The sequence below is a fragment of the Mirounga leonina genome, unplaced genomic scaffold, assembly GCF_011800145.1.
Source record: "Mirounga leonina isolate KUSES-001 unplaced genomic scaffold, KU_Mleo_1.0 Mir_107, whole genome shotgun sequence".
Classification (NCBI taxonomy): domain Eukaryota; kingdom Metazoa; phylum Chordata; class Mammalia; order Carnivora; family Phocidae; genus Mirounga; species Mirounga leonina.
Window position 1 is genome coordinate 4211930 of NW_023270233.1, and position 19857 is coordinate 4231786.

A 19857-nucleotide genomic window follows, 5' to 3' on the forward strand; every position below is an offset into this window, starting at 1 on the left:
TTCTTTCTTTCTTTCTTTCTTTCTTTCTTTCTTTCTTTCTTTCTTTCTTTCTTTCTTTCTTTCTTTCTTTCTTTTCTTTCTTTCTTTCTTTCTTTCTTTCTTTCTTTCTTTCTCTCTCTCTCTCTCTCTCTCTCTTTCTTTCTTTCTTTCTTTCAAGATTTTATTTATTTATTTGACAGAGAAAGACACAGCGAGAGAGGGAACACAAGCAGGGGGAGTGGGAGAGGGAGAAGCAGGCCTCCCGCGGAGCAGGGAACCCGATGCAGGGCCTGATTCCAGGACCCCGGGATCATGACCTGAGCCGAAGGCAGATGCCTAACAACTGAGCCTCCCGGGTGCTCCTGTTTGTGTGTGTAGTTTCTTATGGATGCAGAGTGCTTTATGTTTAGAAGAGAAGTAGAATTTTGAAATTATTCATTAATTTATCTCTGAGGGCACAAAATTTATTTTTTTAAAAGCATACTTAGGGCGCCTGGGTGCTCAGTCATTAAGCGTCTGCCTTCGGCTCAGGTCATGATCAAGTTAAGTTCTTACCTGTTGTACAATGTGAATTAAGTAATTTTATCACTTTAAGCCTTAGTTTACCAATGAAATAATGTAGTTAGACTCAATTTTCTTTTTTAGTTCTTTAATTGTGATTTTTAGGAGAAAAGAGATCTCATTTTGTAATATTTGAAAGAACCTAATACTCTAGAGTTATCACAAAATTAAATACATCTCATGCAACTTAATCATGATTCCTTATGAGAAAAACAAATGGATTTAAGAGACAAAAGTAGATTCTGAATAAGTAGGACTACAACACAGGGTTTCTTAGTTTCTGACCTGCCATTTTTCCAACAGAATCTAGTTGTATGCACTTTGCCCTAAATAATAAGAGAATGGGAATGGTTCTCCTGCCCTCCAATTTCTCTGCTAGTAATGTCTGATTATTTTCTCCATCAAAGCTCGCCATCACCTAAGCCCTGAGCTGAGAGACCATCAAATCACTGAAGTATAGGATTTAGAGCAGATGGTCAGTACCAATATAGGTTACCAGTCTATTCTGTGTTCAAACAGGTGCAGATCTTCATAGCGTAGTATCAGTTGGATATTTTGAGTTAATGTTAGCTCTGGTCACTTTAATTAACCCTCATATTTAGCTGAGATGAGCTGTGTCTTCATTTATTAATTCATTTTACAGAACACTACACACAGACCTCTAGTGTTTGCTTAGTGTGCCAAGTGCAGTGTTGTATGGCTTCATGAGTATTCCATGCAGTGAAAATGCTTGTCGATGGGGCTTTAAAAAGTGGACTTCTCACTGATATGGATATTCAGTACACCTAACACTTTGAGCCTGATTTTATCTTGTTTTATTGAGACACACATGGATCGCACAGGTAATAGATCGTTTTTAATTTTATAATTATATATATTATATATCATGGACCACTTTACTAAATATTGAGCAATCAAGCTGGGGAAATGTTGATGCTTTTTAAAAGTTATATTCAAGGGTGTCTGGGTGGCTCAGTCGTTAAGCGTCTGCCTTCAGCTCAGGTCACGATCGCAGAGTCCTAGGATTGAGCCCCGCATCGGGCTCCCTGCTTGGCAGAACCTGCTTCTCCCTCCCTCACTCCCTCTGCTTGTGTTCCTGCTCTCGCCATCTCTCTGTCTGTCAAATAAATAAATAAAATCTTAAAAAATAATAAATAAATAAAAGTTATATTCAGGTATTCAAGGGGGAGAGGCATAATTTGCAATTGAAATGCAAGGAACGGGCGCCTGGGTGGCTCAGTTGGTTAAGCGACTGCCTTCGGCTCAGGTCATGATCCCAGGGTCCTGGGATCAAGTCCCGCATCGGGCTCCCTGCTCTGCGGGGAGCCTGCTTCTCCCTCTCCCGCTCCCCCTGCTTGTGTTCCCTCTCTCGCTGTGTCTCTCTCTGTCAAATAAATAAATAAAATCTTAAAAAAAAAAAAAAAAAGAAATGCAAGGAACTTCAAGAAATGTAGGGCTATCCTTTTGTGCACTGCTGACATGAATGTAAAATGGTATAGCCACTCCAGAAAGTTTGGTGGTTCCTTAAATATTTAAACAGAATTATCATATGATCCAGCAGTTCTTGTCCTAGGTATATATTCAAAAGAATTGAAAGCAGGGACTCAAATAGATACTCGTGCCCATGTTCACAGCAGTATTACTCACAATAGACAGAAGGTGGGAACGACCCAAATGTACATCAACAGAAGAATAGATAAACAAGTTTGGTGTATATATACACAGTGAAATACTGTTGAGCCTTTGGGGCGCCTGGGTGGCTCAGTCGGTTAAGCGTCTGCCTTCAGCTCAGATCATGATCCCAGGGTCCTGGGATCGAGCCCTGCATCGGGCTCTCCGCCCAGCGGGAGGCCTGCTTCTCCCTCTCCCACTCCCCCTGCTTGTGTTCCCTCTCTCCCTGTCTCTCTCTGTCAAATAAATAAATAAAATCTTAAAAAAAAAAAAAAGAAATACTGTTGAGCCTTTGAATGGAATGAAATTCTGATACATCTTACAACATGGGTGAAGCGTGAAAACATTATGCAAAGTGAAATAAGCCAGACACGGAAGGACAAATATCATGCAATACCACTTATTTGAGATACTAGAATAGGTGAATTTATAGGGACAAAAAGCAAAATAAAAAGTAGCGAGGACTGAGAGAAGGCAAATGAAGAGTTATTGTCGAATGGATACAGAGTGTCTGGGATCATGAAAAGGTGCTGGAAATGGAGAGTGGGAATAGTTTTGCAACATTGTGAATAGACTTAATGCTACTAAACTGCACACTTAAAAATGGTTAAAATGGCAGATTTTATGTTACGTATATTTTATCGCACACACACACACACACTTCAAAGAAAAAGAAGCATAGGTCCATTTCCAGGTCTTGCTGTATTCAGTCCTGTTTTTCTACCTTCTTCATGGTTTTGCTTCATTCGCCACAGAGAGCTTCTTAGTATGGGCTCAGTATGCTTGAAGTTGGCCTGATGGATGTGTTTAGGTCAGAACCCACTGGTTTTGCTACAAGGAGCCTTGCTTTTTTTTTTTTTTAAGATTATTTATTTATTTATTTATTTGAGAGAGAGAGAGAATGAGAGACAGAGAACACGAGAGGGAAGAGGATCAGAGGGAGAAGCAGACCCCCCGCTGAGCAGGGAGCCCAATGTGGGACTCGATCCCGGGACTCCAGGATCATGACCTGAGCCGAAGGCAGTCGCTTAACCAACTGAGCCACCCAGGTGCCCCGGAGCCTTGCTTTTTATACTTGTTAACAATTTGGAGGGTGGGTAGGTGAGGGGGAGGTAGTTTAACTTGGGAAAACAGTGCATGTTGGACTCAACCATTCCGACAAGGAAAGCATGCTTTTGTGGCAAACCGAAAGGCTAGGAATCCCGGGTGATGAAACACAGGCCTTCCGGCCCTCACTCTGTTCCTGATTTCTGGTTGTGGGAATCTGCTCTGAATCCAACTGCAAGTGGAAAACCCATCTTTGGCTGAGCAGCCAGGGAGGCCCTCCTGCCAATCCCCTAAACGTGTTGCTGAAACTTTGGCCCTGTGAGGATGGAGCTGAGGCTGTCTTCCCGAGATCTGTGCCGCTGTCAAGGTGGCTGTGATGGGACTGTGACCGGCCTCTGCACTACATTTTGGCAGTGACCTTGAGACCTGCCAGCTCACAGCAGCTGTCCTGGTTCTTTCTCTCCTGCCACTGTTGCCTGGCCAGGGGGCTAAGGGAGGGCGCTAAACTCCTCTGGCTCTGGCATTCTCAGGGACTGGCAAGTTCCGACTACGGTGCCCAGCGCTCTCAGTGCCTACCACCCACTGGGTATGGTGGCAGTCCAGGTGTGTGAGGGTGGGTGGCTGCTAGTGCCGCCTCTGGCTCAGCTCCCAATCCCTGGGAAGCGGGTGGCCCCGTCTGACCATCAGTGGGGTGGGCAGAAGGCTCCGCGGTTGTGGCGGGGGGAGGGGGGGGGCGGCGCGGGGAACCTGCTTGGCAGCTCCAGGGAGAGATGGTCAGTGACAGTTGATGATCTTGGGAGACAGAGGAGCCAAAGGTGCCCCTTTTGTCCCAAATGTGTGAACCCACCTTCAGACGGGAGGGATTTCTTTAGGAAATGAAGGTCACCAGAAATGTCCAGAGCAAGAGAGAGAAATCTTCTCTCTCCAGCCACTGAGAGTGACAAGTGTATTTTGAAAACTCCTCCCCCTCTCCTTGTCCTCATCCTGTCCTTTTGCTTTCAAGTGGCTTCATTAGTATTTTTTAATTCGCCTTTGTCATTGGACATTTATTGACAGAAATCAAATTGCTGTATTTCTGGGCAAAGCGCCTGCTGCAAAGAGGTGTGGTTCCCGGGGAATGAGACACGCAGCCCAACAGCTGAGCCTACACTGTCCTCACATAACCTCCCTGCCTTAAATATCGCCAATATTTAGCCTTGCCTTATAAAGTAAAAATGCACAATACCTTCCAGAGTTTCAGCAAGCCCAAATGCCCCCCTCGGCTCAGTTATATCTCCTGTACGTTGGAGGCTGAGCCGCGCACCCCTCCCCCCGCACAGACCTGCCCTCGGAGCCGCCAAGAGGTTACTAATCAGGGAGCCTCCGCCATCGATCCGATGGTGGAGACCTGGGGGATTTGTGTGCATTGTTTTTGCTGAAGCCTCCTGTGATTTCGGCGCGACCAGATCCTCTGCAGCGCACTCCATGTCGCAGCTTGTGGCTGCCTGTGTCCTGTGGTGAGAGCGGAGCCGCACAGGAGATCCTTTGTCTAGGAAGGCTAGCAGAGAAGATCACTTTGGAGTTGCTAAGCTCTGCATTGCCATTGGCTGCACTCTTTGTGGGGCTGTTTTTGCAAAAGGCATGCCCAGCACGTCTACAGTGCTGGCAGGCCAGGGCTGCCTTTAAACACCATGATAATAATACCAAAAAGCAGTTTGCAGAACTGTTCCACTGTAGAGGCTTCCTCTGCAGAAGCAAGCAAGATGGCTACCTCGTGGGCTTCGCTGTGAAGAATGCAGAGGCTAATTAAGACAGACTTTAAGGGGAAAAAAGGGTATTTCCCTACTTCATCTTTATGCAAGGCTTTTTTTCAGTGACTTTTCAAGTATACATTTTACATAAGCTCTTTAGGTTCTGCCTAGCAAACATGTTGATGATTTTAAATGGTCTAAGTAGTTTTATAGAGAAATAGCCAAAAATTTGGGGGGGGGTGGGAGCTAATTTTTTTTTTCTTAAACGGAGGCTCATTTTGCAATTTGATTTTTTTTAGGTTATAAAAGAAAACAAGAGGCCCCAGAGGGAAAAGAAGCCCAAAGTTTTAAAGGTAATCAGCTATTGATTAAATCATATTTAATTTTTTGCCATTTCATATAGTATTTTTCTGTCACTTAGGAGTAAATTTGGAGTACAGTGGATGTGAATTCTCCCGGATTTTCAGTAGATAAATGAATTTTCACTCAACTGAAGTGTTTTCTCTCTCTCTCTCTCTTTTTTCTGATGTGCTGCATGATGTGCATATTAGCATCCTTTATTTTCAACTCCACACAAGTCTGCAGAAGGAAAAGTTTATATGCAAAGTGTTGTGAATAAAATTTGTTTTTCTTTGTAGATCCTTTTGTAGCATCTGCCTTTGTGGTGTTGCACCAGTGTGTAAACTTAAGCTCTTAAGGAGACACTATTTGAAGTTGACAGCTATGATCCATTGTGATTTTAATAGACCTTCCATTAGATACTATTTTAAAATGTGTGGTTTTGCTTTCCAAAGGAAAAGGTCCTTAGAGATTTTAGTTCAACTTAAAATATGTAAGCCATCAAGATCAGCCAAATTATCATTGCCTAATCCCAAATTCTCATTGAATCATTTTTAATTTTGGCATTCATAGAGCTGTAGGAAATATACATGTTTTCTTTATTTTCAGTGGTTTGCCTAATGAGTATTTATCAGTAACCTAATTCGGTTATAAGCTAACAGTCTGTGTTATGAGCTTTGTACAGTATTTAGAAGGGTTAATTTAAAAGCATATGGCACTACTCAAAGTTCAAGGCTAGCTTTAGTTTAGCAAATGGGTGCTTATGTGTTAAAGGTTTCAAGTGGCATATTGCTGTTATAAATGTAAGCAACCTGAGCAAGTAACCTTTTTAATTCAAAAAACACATATTAAGCAATAAAACTTACTGATCTTTAAAATTATATCATGTATATATAATTAACAATATTTTAACCTAATCTTAGCTTTTCTTTTGCAAATAAAGTTTTAGCACTCAAAGAGGAACAACATGTTGAACTATGGATGTGGCAAATTTTTGTTCATTTGCTTCCCCAGTTGTGTACCTTGAAAATGTTTTTAACATGGAGAACCAAACCTTGCATTGCTTTCAAATTTGTCTAACCACCTTGAGTTTCTGTTTCCTGTGTGTATGCGGCGTTGCCATGTACATTTTCATCAACAAACAAGTTATTTGTTTAATATTTACCACACAGTCATCAGTGTTCTAGGCACTGAAATGAATGAAATTGCTTGGCACAGATTCTCATTGGGCCTGGACAAATAGAATACTGGTTATTTTCAAGGTAAATTAACCCCTCCTGTTTTTCTTCTGCATATTGATCTACCCACCCCCTTTTACTTCCTTTCCCTCCTCCAACTATAAAATTGTATCATTAAAAGCCCTGCTTATATTTCTTAATCTCTTCTTACACTTTCTGTGTTGGGTGTATCCATCTCAGGTGTTTTGTCTTCAACTCTTCAAGTGAAAAATCATTTTAGTGCTGCTGTTAAAATGGCTCTCAGATTTGCAGGGGTTAGGGTAGGGGCATAGGAGAAAGAGGTCAATTGCATGGACATATTAATATAGATGAAGCTTGGTAGCTAAATCATCATCTGCCTTTGCTAGGAAGTAGAATTGGGTTTGGGGGATACTATTTAATTCTATGTTTATTTTGTTAGTCTGTGGGTGTCCTGTCACCTGAAATAAATTTCAGAAGTAAATATACCATGTGTTGCTTTTTTGAATTAGGGCAATGGACTCTGACTTATTTTAAAATAAATGCCTGTGGGTGGCTGAATTTCATGTGCCACAGCAACAGAACTGAATTGTTGCTCACTTTCCTCTATAGTTATCAGTTGTTGTATAAGAGTAGGGAAATGCCCTAAAAGGAAAAAATCATTTTTTCCCCTGATGTTGGCATTTTAAAATGTTTAATTTTCTCTTAGCTGTAATGTATTTTGTTCTCCAGAGAAAGCTTTGTTTCTTTGTTCCACAGTAGAAATGCTAAAATACTTTCAGATTTTAGCTCGATGTGTAAAATAGGTAGAATATTGTACAACCCTGAAGGAGATGTTATGAAAACTAAATCCATATTTTGGGAGGGAGGGCGGGGAAAGAGTACAACTTTCAGCTTAAGGTTTTATGGATGAGGACTCAGTATTGCAGCTGGCTGCTATCTGGGGGAGCAGTGATGGGAGTCTACAGGTTACAGCTTGGTCTCCTTTCATAAATCTCTCTTTGTGTTTGGCATTGTGCCAGAGATCTAGTCCACTTCCTTTGACTCTGGCCTCTTAGATCTTCAAATCTGGGTCCCTTGCTTTTTGTCAGGGTGGATGCTGCAGGTATCCTAAGCAAAGATTTTCATCTTCATCATCTGTGAAGAAGTAATTGGACAGGTGAAGAGTCTGATTAAGGGAATTGGGTGCAGAATTGAAGCTTGTCCCATCCTACTCTGAACCTGCTAACTAAATATTGAATCCAGTTGTGGGGCTGAAATTGCCTGATATGTCTCATACCTCTCACTTTTTTTTTTTTTTAAGATTTTATTTATTTATTCATGAGAGACAGAGAGAGAGAGAGAGAGGCAGAGGGAGAAGCAGGCTCCCAAGGAGCAGGGAGCCCGATGCGGGACTCGATCCCAGGACCCCGGGATCATGACCTGAGCCGAAGGCAGACGCTTAACCATCTGAGCCACCCAGGCGCCCCTCATACCTCTCACTTTTAAGCAATCTGTTATCTATATCAATAACCTATATTCATTCTATTGTAGTTCAAAATGTAAAACTGTAGATAGTGACTTCAAATCCCTGACTAGAGAGAGAATTCTCCTCTAGTTGAAATGCCAGTTTCTGTCCAAAGCACTCAGATGGCCAGAATGGATATCGAATGATGTGGGTAGGAGGTAGGTGAAGCACAAATTCCTACCCCCACTGGTTCTGGAGGACCAGGTTCCTGCCCAAGTCCTGTTGATTATCACTAGAGTTATTTTATATATACATGGCAGCTTATTGGCTGTGCTGTAATTATTTCCTTGACTCTTGAGTAAGGTAAAGGTGTGAAATAATTTCAGGCATTGATTCATAAAATTGGACTTGTGAGTGGCATGATTTGGAACTCCACTTGGTAGAAACATTTATGTAAATAATCTCTACTTGATGTGTCAGGGTAAGAGGATATATTCCCTTAAGAGAATGTCGATTTTAAGGTAATATCACTTTGGTTAGGTTGTCAAGCGTTGTCCCTGGAAAAAAATCAGATTGCATGGTCATTTGGGGATATTGAGGGGAATTTAATAAAGGAATTATTTAAAAGGTGTGGGCAGGGTTAAGGGAAAAACTAGGGATGGCAAAGCATCCCGGGACTAATGACAGCAGAGATTTCTCACCACTCCTAGGCCTGAAGGGGCCAGGGAGTGAGATCAGAAACCCAGATACAAAGAATAGTTGAAGTTGAAGAGTTGGAGCAGGGTCTTTTATTGCAGTCTTTGGTAACGGGATGTTTCTGCAGAGAGGAAGTTTTGGGATGTGGGGGATCCAAATAAATACCCTGCCCTCCAGTTTTCTGCTGTTTTCATTGGTGGATCCAATCAGTAGCCAAAAGGGGACAGGATGGTGTGTTCAAAAATAGTACCAGAATCATTATTATAAGAAGGTAACAGTGGCGAGACTGGGTGAAGTGTATATAAGAAACCCTATACTATGTTTGCAACTTATCTGTAAATCTAGAATCATTTCTTTTCTTTTTCTTTTAAGATTTATTTATTTATTTGACAGAGAGAGCAAGAGAGCACAAGCAGGGGGAGTAGTAGAGGAAGAGGGAGAAGCAGGCTCTCCACTGAGCAGGGAACCCCATGGGGGACTCGATCCCAGGACCCTGGGATCCTGACTGGAGCTGAAGGCAGACACTCAACCATCTGAGCCCCCCAGGCACCCCTAAAATCATTTCAAAATAAAAAGCATGGGCATCCCTGGCAGGAACCATATTTATACATTCTATAAGTAGAGACACTCTTTCGAGGGCAGTAAGGGATATTTTCTAGCTATTTGGTTATAAAATATTATCAAAGTCATATTTGGAAGAACTGAGTGAACAAATATAAAGAAATGTCAGTGGATATTAAACCAGGAAATGGTCTGCAGATGATTTAGAAAAGAAATGAAAACTAAATGATCTTCCTGCTAGCTTCTACACTGGCAGCCCTGCTCTTCACTGTTTCCTTCCTTCCTTGATGATGCTGATAAAGGAGAACAAGTGGTACTGGGGGCTGATGGGGGACATAGACATATTTCTCACTAGGAGAGAAGACACAAGCATATAGCTATACTTAAAATACATTTTTAAAGATTTTATTTATTCATTTGTCAGAGAAAGAAAGAGAAAGAGCACAAGCAGGGGGAGCGGGAGAGGGAGAAGCAGCTCCCCACTGGGCAGGGAGCCTGATGCAGGACTCGATCCCAGGATGCTGGGATCATGACCTGAGCTGAAGGCAGACGCTTAGCTGACTGAGCCACCCAGGCGCCCCTACTTAAATATCTTTTTGAAAAATGTTTTGAAAGGAGAATCAAATCATAAATAAATCATATTCATACATGGTCTTGATTTGCATGACATAGTGACATTCAAAATATTTAGTACAATCCTTGTCTGGCACATAGTAAATGCTCAGTAAGCTCAATTTCCTGAACAACATCATTTACATTCAATATTATTATTTTTTTAAGCAGATACTAAATGCTGGGGCTACAATGGTGTACAACCCCAAAATGGTTTCTGCCTTCATGGAGATTAACTTTGCTTAGGAAAGGCAGGGAAAAAAAATTAAAGACAAATGAATAAATTACAGGGCGCCTGGGTGGCTCAGTCGTTAAGCGTCTGCTTCGGCTCAGGTCATGATCCCAGGTTCCTGGGATCGAGCCCCGCATCGGGCTCCCTGCTCGGCGGGAAGCCTGCTTCTCCCTCTCCCACTCACCCTGCTTGTGTTCCTGCCCTCGCTATCTCTCTCTGTCAAATAAATAAAATCTTTAAAAAAAAAATGAATAAATTACAAATTGTAGTATATGCTTTGAAGGAAACAAAAAAGTGCCAAGCTAGGGAAATTTACTTCATATTTTTGAGAGCTGTCCCCTTCATTTTTATTATTATTTTTTAAAGATTTTATTTATTTATTTGACAGAGAGGGAGACAGCGAGAGCAGGAACACAAGCAGGGGGAGTGGGGGAGGGAGAAGCAGGCTTCCCGCTGAGCAGGGAGCCTGACGCGGGGCTCGATCCCAGGACCCCGGGTTCATGACCCAAAGCAGACGCCTAACGACTGAGCCACCCAGGTGCCCCTCCCCTTCATTTTTAAATTGTTACCCATACTGGTGCTGATTTAAAAGTACCAAATTAGATACAATTGAGTTATCTTGTTTATCTTTAAAACCCATTAAGCTAGGAGAAGTGGAAGATTGAATAGTTACTAAACATTTTTCTCTGCACACTTATCTACAACTTTGTTTCAGTTAGTGAAAAATCATTGGTAGAATGATAAACTTTTCTTTTTCTTTTATTTATTTGAGAGAGAATGAGATAGAGAGCATAAGGGGGTAGGGTCAGAGGGAGAAGCAGACTCCCTGCTGAGCAGGGAGCCCGATGCGGGACTCGATCCCGGGACTCCAGGATCATGACCTGAGCCTAACACAGTCGCTTAACCAACTGAGCCACCCAGGCGCTCCTAGGATGATAAACTTTTCTTAACTCTGGTTATAATGTAACATTCCATGACTTAAAGTAACATGTTGCAAATTTAAGCGCCAGATCAAATACCGAGCTTGACCATTGTTCAGGCAAAAAAGCATGCCATTTTTATAGTCTTTCATAGTCACATGCATGCAGTGAATCCCAGACTTCTGAGTGTAATGGACTAGTGGGGAAAAATTTAGAGTGGGTGGTAAGAATATCCAGAAAGCAGTACCAGCTTTTTAAAAAAACAAAAAAACAAAAATCATATAAATTCAAAGAAGATAATCTCAGAATACAGGACAGTCATATAAATTTAATTATTTAGTTTTATGATTCAACACATGGTCCTTATTTTCCTCATTATGTCATAAACTGGCAAAAATTGTCAAAGATGTGTACTCATCCATCAGTGTTTATTCACACGATCAAAGGCACACATGGGGCTTCTGGTTTGCATACCCAGAAACTGTAATACAGCATTTTGCCCAGAGATGATCAGAATGATTTCAGGGCTAAGTTCTCACTAAGCCAGCTCACACACAATCAAATCATTCATTTACTATTGGAGCACGTACATTTTCAGTGACTCAAGACCCATGTTCATTCTGTAATTTCTAGGAATGATCCCAGAGAATCAGTGAATAAAAGCCAAGTGGGGTGAATAGGCGTGAGGAAAATTTCATTCAAGCTACCAAAAAAAAAAAAAAAAAAAAGAATCTGTTGAATTCTTCCTAGCTAAGAAAAGAATATATACCTCATGTCTTGAAAACTTAAGCTCATTTGAAACTGTGTTTTCATAGTACTGGACTAGAATGTATTCTTTTTTTTTTTTCAAAGATTCCATTTATTTATTTGAGAGAGAGAGAGAGAGCACATGAGAGGGGGGAGGGTCAGAAGGAGAAGCAGGCTCCCTGCTGAGCAGGGAGCCCGATATGGGACTCAATCCAGGGACTCTAGGATCATGACCTGAGCCGAAGGCAGTCGCTTAACCCACTGAGCCACCCAGGTGCCCCTAGAATGTATTCTTAAGAGACAGATAAAAAGCGCTAAATAAGAAATGTTAATAAATTTTTGTTGAAACCTTACTAGTATCTTAATTCATTTTCAAGTTTAATTTAATAATGGAATGTCCTTCAGTGTCCAAATGTTATAAAAATAATATTTTTAATGTCTGATCATAAAATTTACCCACCACAGTGGCCCATGCAAGAGAATGAAGATTATAGAATCTTTTTTTAACCTGTTGTGATGATTATCGCTTTAAATACTGACTAACTCTTTGAGTCCTTTTTGAACTAAAAGGACTTTCTGCATGTGACAAATTTTAAGAGAGGAGATGTTATAGTTTTATCATCTATGTTTAAAATTTACTGTCATATGAATTTGATTAAAGCACATGTTCTTTTCATGGTTCTAAGGAACCAGATGTTAACAGTAAACTTATTATAGGAACTTACTCATTTTATTTTATTTTTATTTATTTTTATTTTTTAAAGATTTTATTTATTTATTTGACAGAAAGACAGCATGAGGGAGGGAACACAAACAGGGGGAGTGGGAGAGGGAGAAGCAGGCTTCCCGTGGAGCTGGGAGCCCGACGCAGGGCTCGATCCCACGACCCTGGGATCATGACCTGAGCCAAAGGCAGACACTTAACAACTGAGCCACCCAGGCACCCCAGGAACTTATTTTAAAGAACTAAATTATTTTAAGTATTATATGGTATGTGTACTTAATTTGAAATATAGTATATACATAAACATACCTACATAAGATAGGATTGTTGTAGAGTTAAATTAATTATTTAATACATGTAAAGTGGTTAGTTAGGACAGCCTGGCATGTAGTAATTTCTCAATTAGTGTATTATTATATCTAAAGGTATATTATGTGTTACTGAAAAATATTAAGTGAACCTTTCAGAAAATGTGTATTTTCTTAGCAGCATATTCACTTAATTACTTTATTTGACAAATATAAACCTATATTCCAGAAAGCCTTTTCTTTCCTTTTAAAAATTCCACTTCTGCTTTTTGTAATGAAGAATATTAGAAATAAGACTTCAAACCTTGAAAGTCCTAAATTTCTCTTTCCCCTTTTATTTTTAAATATTTTATAGGGGGGCCTGGGTTGCCCAGTTGGTTGGGCATCCGACTCTTTATTTCAACTCAGGTCATGATCTCAAGGTCGTGAGACAAGCCCAAATCAGGCTCGGTGCTGGGCACGGAATCTGCTCAAGATTCTCCTCTCCCCCCCACACACACACATATACACTCACACACATATATAATAGAATCAAATATTTCTGTAATAAAGACTATAATATCATCAGTATGAAAAATAATCTCACAATTAATGATTAGTTTGAATTATAGAACTTAGATACAAAGACAAAGGTAAGATGGACATGAACACATCCAAAACAGAATACAAGCTTTAGTGGTGTTTTCAGGTTATGTATCTTAAGCCTGTTTTCTTCCAGATAAGAATCACATAATAAAGTTCTCACTAAATTATCAAAAAAATTATTTTAAATATCTGAAGGTATTTTTTCTCTTAGAAAGAAATGTTTTCACTTAATATCTTATGTATTCATTTGACTTTAGAAAAAATTATCTAATAACTATTTCAGTTTTTGAAATAAACTTAAAGTTTTGACAAAACTTCCTTTTATATCTGAAATTTTCTGAGCATTTAAATTATGATAGCATAAATAATGTTTTTTATTACTTTTCATTTTTTTATTTGAACTTTATATCTCCTATGGTATCAGCAGTACCCAAAGGAAGGTGGATGACCTTGAATGTCACATAGTCCTAGGTTAAGCCCTGCCTCATCTATTTACTGTATGACCTAAGGAAGTTTAAGTGAAGTCTGAGACCTCTTTTCCTGATCTGTAAAAGGGGAACAGTAACTAATCCACAGTGTCGTTTGGTAGCTTGCATAATTTTTAATTTACTTAATTTATCTCATATATAGTGTATATTCAACAAGTGATAGCTTAAACCGTCATTATTGTTTTTGTTGTGAATGTTAATATAAAATCCTTTGTAGAATATTAATGTGTTTAGATTTTGGGTTCTCATTTTTTTTTTTTTAAGATTTTATTTATTTGAGAGAGAGAGAATGAGAGACAGAGAGCATGAGAGGGAGGAGGGTCAGAGGGAGAAGCAGACTCCCTGACAAGCAGGGAGCCCGATGCGGGACTCGATCCCGGGACTCCAGGATCATGACCTGAGCCGAAGGCAGTCGCTTAACCAACTGAGCCACCCAGGCGCCCGGGTTCTCATTTTTTTAAAGATTTTATTTATTTATTTGAGAGAGAGCGAGAGTGAGCAGGAAGGGTGGGGGGATGGGAGAGAAGAAGCAGACTCCCCACTGAGCAGGGAGCCCAGTGGGGGGCTTGATCCCAGGGCCCTGGGATCATGACCTGAGCTGAAGGCCGACGCTTAACCGATAAGCCACCCAGGCGCCCCAAGTTCTCATTATTCTTTAAACTAGATTGTAAACCTTTTAGTTTAGAGCAGTAGTCAACTTTGTGTTCTGTGTAGTGTCTTAATGTAATACCTTGGGCCTACAATTCAATAAATGTTAGTTTAATGAATGATTAAATTAATACATATCATGGCCTGATTTCAGTCAGTTGGGTCAGAACTGTAGAAATTACTATGCTGACATCTTGGTGTATAAGAGAAACTGTGTTTTCTTAAATCATCTGGCCAGGCCTGAGTAGTCTGTGTAATGAATTGTTATGGAAATCAAGATGTATATCTAATAAATTTAAATTAATTTGAGTAATTTTTCTTTAATTTTTACCTAAAAAAACTAAGCCTACAGAAAAGTTGAATGAATAATACGTTAAACATCTGTATTCTTTTACATACTTTTTTTTTTGCTGGACTATGTGACATTTTACCTGTAAATACTTCAGCATGCCTCTCCTAAGAAAAGACTGTTCTTCTATGTAACCACAATACAAGTATTACACTAAAGAAGTTTAGTATTTTTTTAAAAGATTTTATTTATTTATTTGACAGAGAGAGACACAGCGAGAGAGGGAACACAGGCAGGGGGAGTGGGAGAGGGAGAAACAGGCTTCCTGCGGAGCAGGGAGCCCAATGCGGGGCTCGATCCCAGGACCCTGGGATCATGACCCGAGCTGAAGGCAGACGCTTAACCGACTGAGCCACCCAGGTGCCCCTAAAGAAGTTTAATATTGATTCAGTCTAATCTAAAATACTGTCACATTGAAAAATCTTTTCAGCTGTCCTCCAACCCCCTAAAAATCCTTTGTAGCTGTTTTCCTCCTGATTTAGCGTTCAGTCTTAGATCACATCTTGCATTTGGTTGTGTCTCTCAGATTATCTGTTTTTTCTACTATTTTGTGTGTGTGTGTGTTTGTTTCTTGACTAATGAGTTTGAACACTGCTTGTCTTTTCTTACATTCTTTTTTTGTTTTTAAGATTTTATTTATTTATTTGACAGAGAGACACAGCAAGAGAAGGAACACAAGCAGGGGGAGTGGGAGAGGGAGAAGCAGGCTTTCCGCTGAGGCGGGAGCCCGATGTGGGGCTCCATCCCAGGACCCTGGGATCATGACCAGAGCCAAAGGCAGATGCTTAATTGACTGAGCCATCCAGGCGCCCCTCTTTTCTTACATTCTCATAAAATCTTTCAGTTTGACAGTCAAGAAGTCTGGGTAACTGGCAATAAATTTCAGGTTTTGGGTAGATTGTCCAATCCACATTTAGCTGTTGGAGACTGTCCAATGCTTCCTGGATTGGATCCTAAATTTCTAATTAGAGGAGATAAGCAGATTGAAAAAAAAAAAAGTGTAAATTCAGAGATTAAATTGATCTTCTGCATCTACACCTGGGGGAAGCAGGGAATGGACGAGAAAGGGATACCTTGGCTATTGGTTCACTGAAATAAAGAAATAAAAAATGAAGTAGAGGTATTTCTAGAGCCATGGGGAAGCACTTACAAATGTATTATTGGCTTGAAGTAAGGGTTTTGATGAACCTTATAAAAATCTGAGGTTTATTTGATTCAGATAAATAGAAGGCATTTCAAAATGTTAATTTTATCACTCCACCCATGAAATCTAGTTTATTTTACGGCTAGTGTAAAATAACTGCACCGCAGGTTAGACCATTTCATCAGAAATGTAATCCAGCTGTCCAGGGTTTATTTAAAGCCTCTGATATTTGATCTCTTCACTAAAAGAAGTTAGAACCGTCAGAAAGCCGAGTTACCTGGGCCACATTTCCTAAGATCCCATGCATTATGACACACGATACAGTTATATAGGGCCTGACAGGCTAACGTCTGCTCAGTATAATTTCTTTTTTTTTTTAAGATTTTATTTATTTATTTGAGAAAGAGAGAATGAGAGACAGAGAGCACAAGAGGGAAGAGGGTCAGAGGGAGAAGCAGACTCCCCACTGAGCAGGGAGCCCGATGTGGGACTCGATCCTGGGACTCCAGGATCATGACCTGAGCCGAAGGCAGTCGCTTAACCATGCTCAGTATAATTTCTAATAAAAATGGACTTTGAAGATTAATTTACGGGCTGCCCATAGTCAGAAAGAAAAAGACAATATAAACAATGTTATCCAATTTGACTTTTCAGTCAGAATACTCAGATTCATAGGTCAAGCAGTGTAAGGTGCTGAACTTTGAAATGAGAAAGCATCTGGTCTTCCTCCTCCTTTCTTGTGAACTTCATTAAAATAAAAAAAAATTTTAATATATTTTCAAACAACAGAAAAGCTGTGAGTAGTACAAAGTAGTCCCATATACCCCTCACCAAGTTTTCCCAAATGTTAACATTTTATCTTGTTTGTTTTCTCTCTCTCCATATACATAGATTTCCCCCTTGAATTCTTTAGTGTAACTTTCAGATGTGATGTCTCTTTACCCTAAATACTAGAATGTGTATTTCTTACAAACAAGGACCTCTTCTTACATAATTATAGTAAAAAGATCAAAGTCAGCAAATTAACATTGATATAATACTATCATTATCTAATCATCACATTTCACCAATTGTCCTTAATAATGTAGTGATATCAAAAGATAATCTCAGATCACACACTGCATTCAGTTGTTCTTTTTTTATATTAAAGGTATTATTTTATTATGCATAGTTTTATGACTACTTACATACATATATACATAGTATACATATATATAATCATATATATATCACCTCGCAAAGTGACACACGTTGAAATTCAAAATTTTATATCTATTAAAGGAATTGAAACTCCAAAAAATCCTTTCCTCAAAAAAGTAGAGTTCGTATAATTTTGAATTTTTCTAAATAGTTAAGGTCAAAAACAAAATTGCATTTTTACAAGCATTTTTCTTGAGAAAGGAACACTAATACTTGTTAGAGGTCAGCATAATTTTTATACCAAATCATAACAAGAATATTACAGAAAGGAAAATTATAAGTTAATCTCTTTCTGTATCTGAACATTCATGCATACATGCATATAGCCTAAACAAAATATTTCAAATAAATTCCAGCTATATATAAAGAGGATAATATATTGTGACCAGGTGGGACCTATTGTAGTAATGCAAGGTTGGTTTAGTATTCAAATCAATCATTGCATCTTACCTCATTAAGAGAATAAAGGGGAGAACTCAAATGCTCGTCTCAAAATTGATGAAGGAGAAGCATCTGATAGATTCAGCCGACATTTAGAACTGTTTAAAAATACAGAAAATTTTGAATAGAATGGAACTGTCTTAATTTGATATATTTTGTTTAAAAACACTTAAAGCAGCCATTTTTAATGGTCATATATTAAAATATTTTATCCTGAGATTGGGAAGATTAAAAGGATGTCTCCCAAGACTAAGTATATTCAATACTATATTTGAGTTATAAGCCATTGCAATGAGCTAAGAGAGAAAAGATATAGACAATATAAAGGAATAAATAGAACTGATGAATATGACATTATAATATATACAGAAAATCCAAAAGAATCCACAGATTGCATTAAAAAAAAATCAATAGTTAATTTAATCAAAGGTGGGTTTTTTTTGTTTTTTTTTATTTGACAGAGAGAGAGACGGCGAGAGAGGGAACACAAGGAGGGTGGGTGGGAGAGGGAGAAGCAGCCTTCCCGCTGAGCAGGGAGCAGGATGCAGGGCTCGATCCCAGGACTCTGGGATCATGACCTGAGCCGAAGGCAGACGCTCAATGACTGAGCCACCCAGGCGCCCCAAGGTTTTTTTTGTTTTTAATTCAAGCAATGACTTTATGTTTTTTTTTTAAGCTGGCATATTTTATTTTATTTTTTGAAAAAATTTTAATTTAAATTAATTAACTATAATGTATTAGTTTCTGAGGTAGAGGTCAGTGATTCATCAGTCTTATATAATAATACCCAGTGCTCATTACATCACGTGCCCTCCTTAATGTCCATCACCCAGTTACCCCATCCCTCCACTCCCCCTCCCCCCAGCAATCCTCAGTTTGTTTCCTATGATTAAGAAGAATCTCTTATGGTTTGTCTCCCTCTCTGATTTCATCATTTTCTTTTTTCCTCTCTTCCCCTATGATCCTCTGTTTTGTTTCTTAAATTCCATGTATGAGTGAGATCATATGATAATTGTCTTTCTCTGACTGAGTTCTCTCTTTAATCTTGCCAATCTGATGTTTTCAAAGAATGAAGGTCAGTTATTTTTGTAGAATGTCACTTAATTTGAATAACTTTATTCAATGTTTACTCATAATTAGATTTAGGTTATGCATTTTTAACAAGAATGTCACAGAAGTGAGCTTGTGTTCTTCTCAGTGGATCTTATCTGGAGGCACATGATACCAATTTGTTCCATTACTATGATCTTAACATTGATCACTTGATTAAGGTGGTATCTGCCAGGTTATAATTTATTCTTACCTTTTGTAATTTATTATGGTGAGATACTCTAGGACTATCTAAGTATTCTGTTTCTTCTCATTGATCTTTAGAATCCATTCATGATTCTTGTCTGAGTGAAATATTATTATGCACTCAATTTTTAACCTAAACATCCTGTTTTATATTTTATTACCTTTAAGGCACCTTGACTTTTGGGGGGCATAAAAAGTTGATCTTAAAAACTTTTAAGTTCTAAAGATTAAATGAATAAAACTTTTTAATAGTAACGAAAAATGCCTTTGGCTCTATTTAATGTCTTATTGTACATTGTAGGCAAATGGTTAATTTTGGTTGAGAATGTTGGATTTAGGCTACTGTGTGGTAAAATGTGGGTATAGTATCTGGGATGTTGAGAAAAAGCAGGTATCAGGATGATGAAGCTAACAAGGCATAGAATTCCAAGGGAGCGTGATGTAGACTTCATTCCTTCTTTATCTTGCCCTTTCAACCTCTTATCTTCCACACAACGCTGTCTTACCAAGAACTTAATACAAAAGAAAGAAGCCCAACTCAGAAACCCAACAGAGACAAAGTAAAATAGAAGATAATCAACCAGTGATAACCTACTCCCTCAATCGAGGACCCAGTAGCTTTAAAGAAAAGAAAAAAGAATTGTTTATGAACCAGATAAGAAACCAATTACATTAAAGATTCTTTAGGATATATACAAGAAACAAAACTCACAAAATCACCTCTGACTGGAGTTAATAAGTTATAATAAAAGTATACCCCAATCCTATGTACAGTTAATGATCAGATGGAAACATCAAAGTGTAGTCAAAATTATGTTAAATAATAAAACGCAAAGATCAGTATGATTTTAGAAAATCCAGTAAACTCATTTAAAAATAGTTTTTAAATTACAAAAAAAGAACAAACTTGAAAGAAATTCAAACAAATGTGAAAAA

At 38.9% G+C, this 19857-nt stretch overlaps 1 protein-coding gene across 1 annotated transcript in view; it reads left to right on the plus strand.

The window, feature by feature from the left end:
* LOC118018781 (methylcytosine dioxygenase TET1-like) overlaps positions 1-19857 on the plus strand; it is a 133322-nt gene that overhangs the window by 31436 nt on the left and 82029 nt on the right. The window contains exon 3 of the mRNA XM_035017519.1: positions 5288-5341. Coding sequence (XP_034873410.1) covers positions 5288-5341 — 54 coding nt within the window. The remainder of the gene's footprint in view (positions 1-5287; positions 5342-19857) is intronic.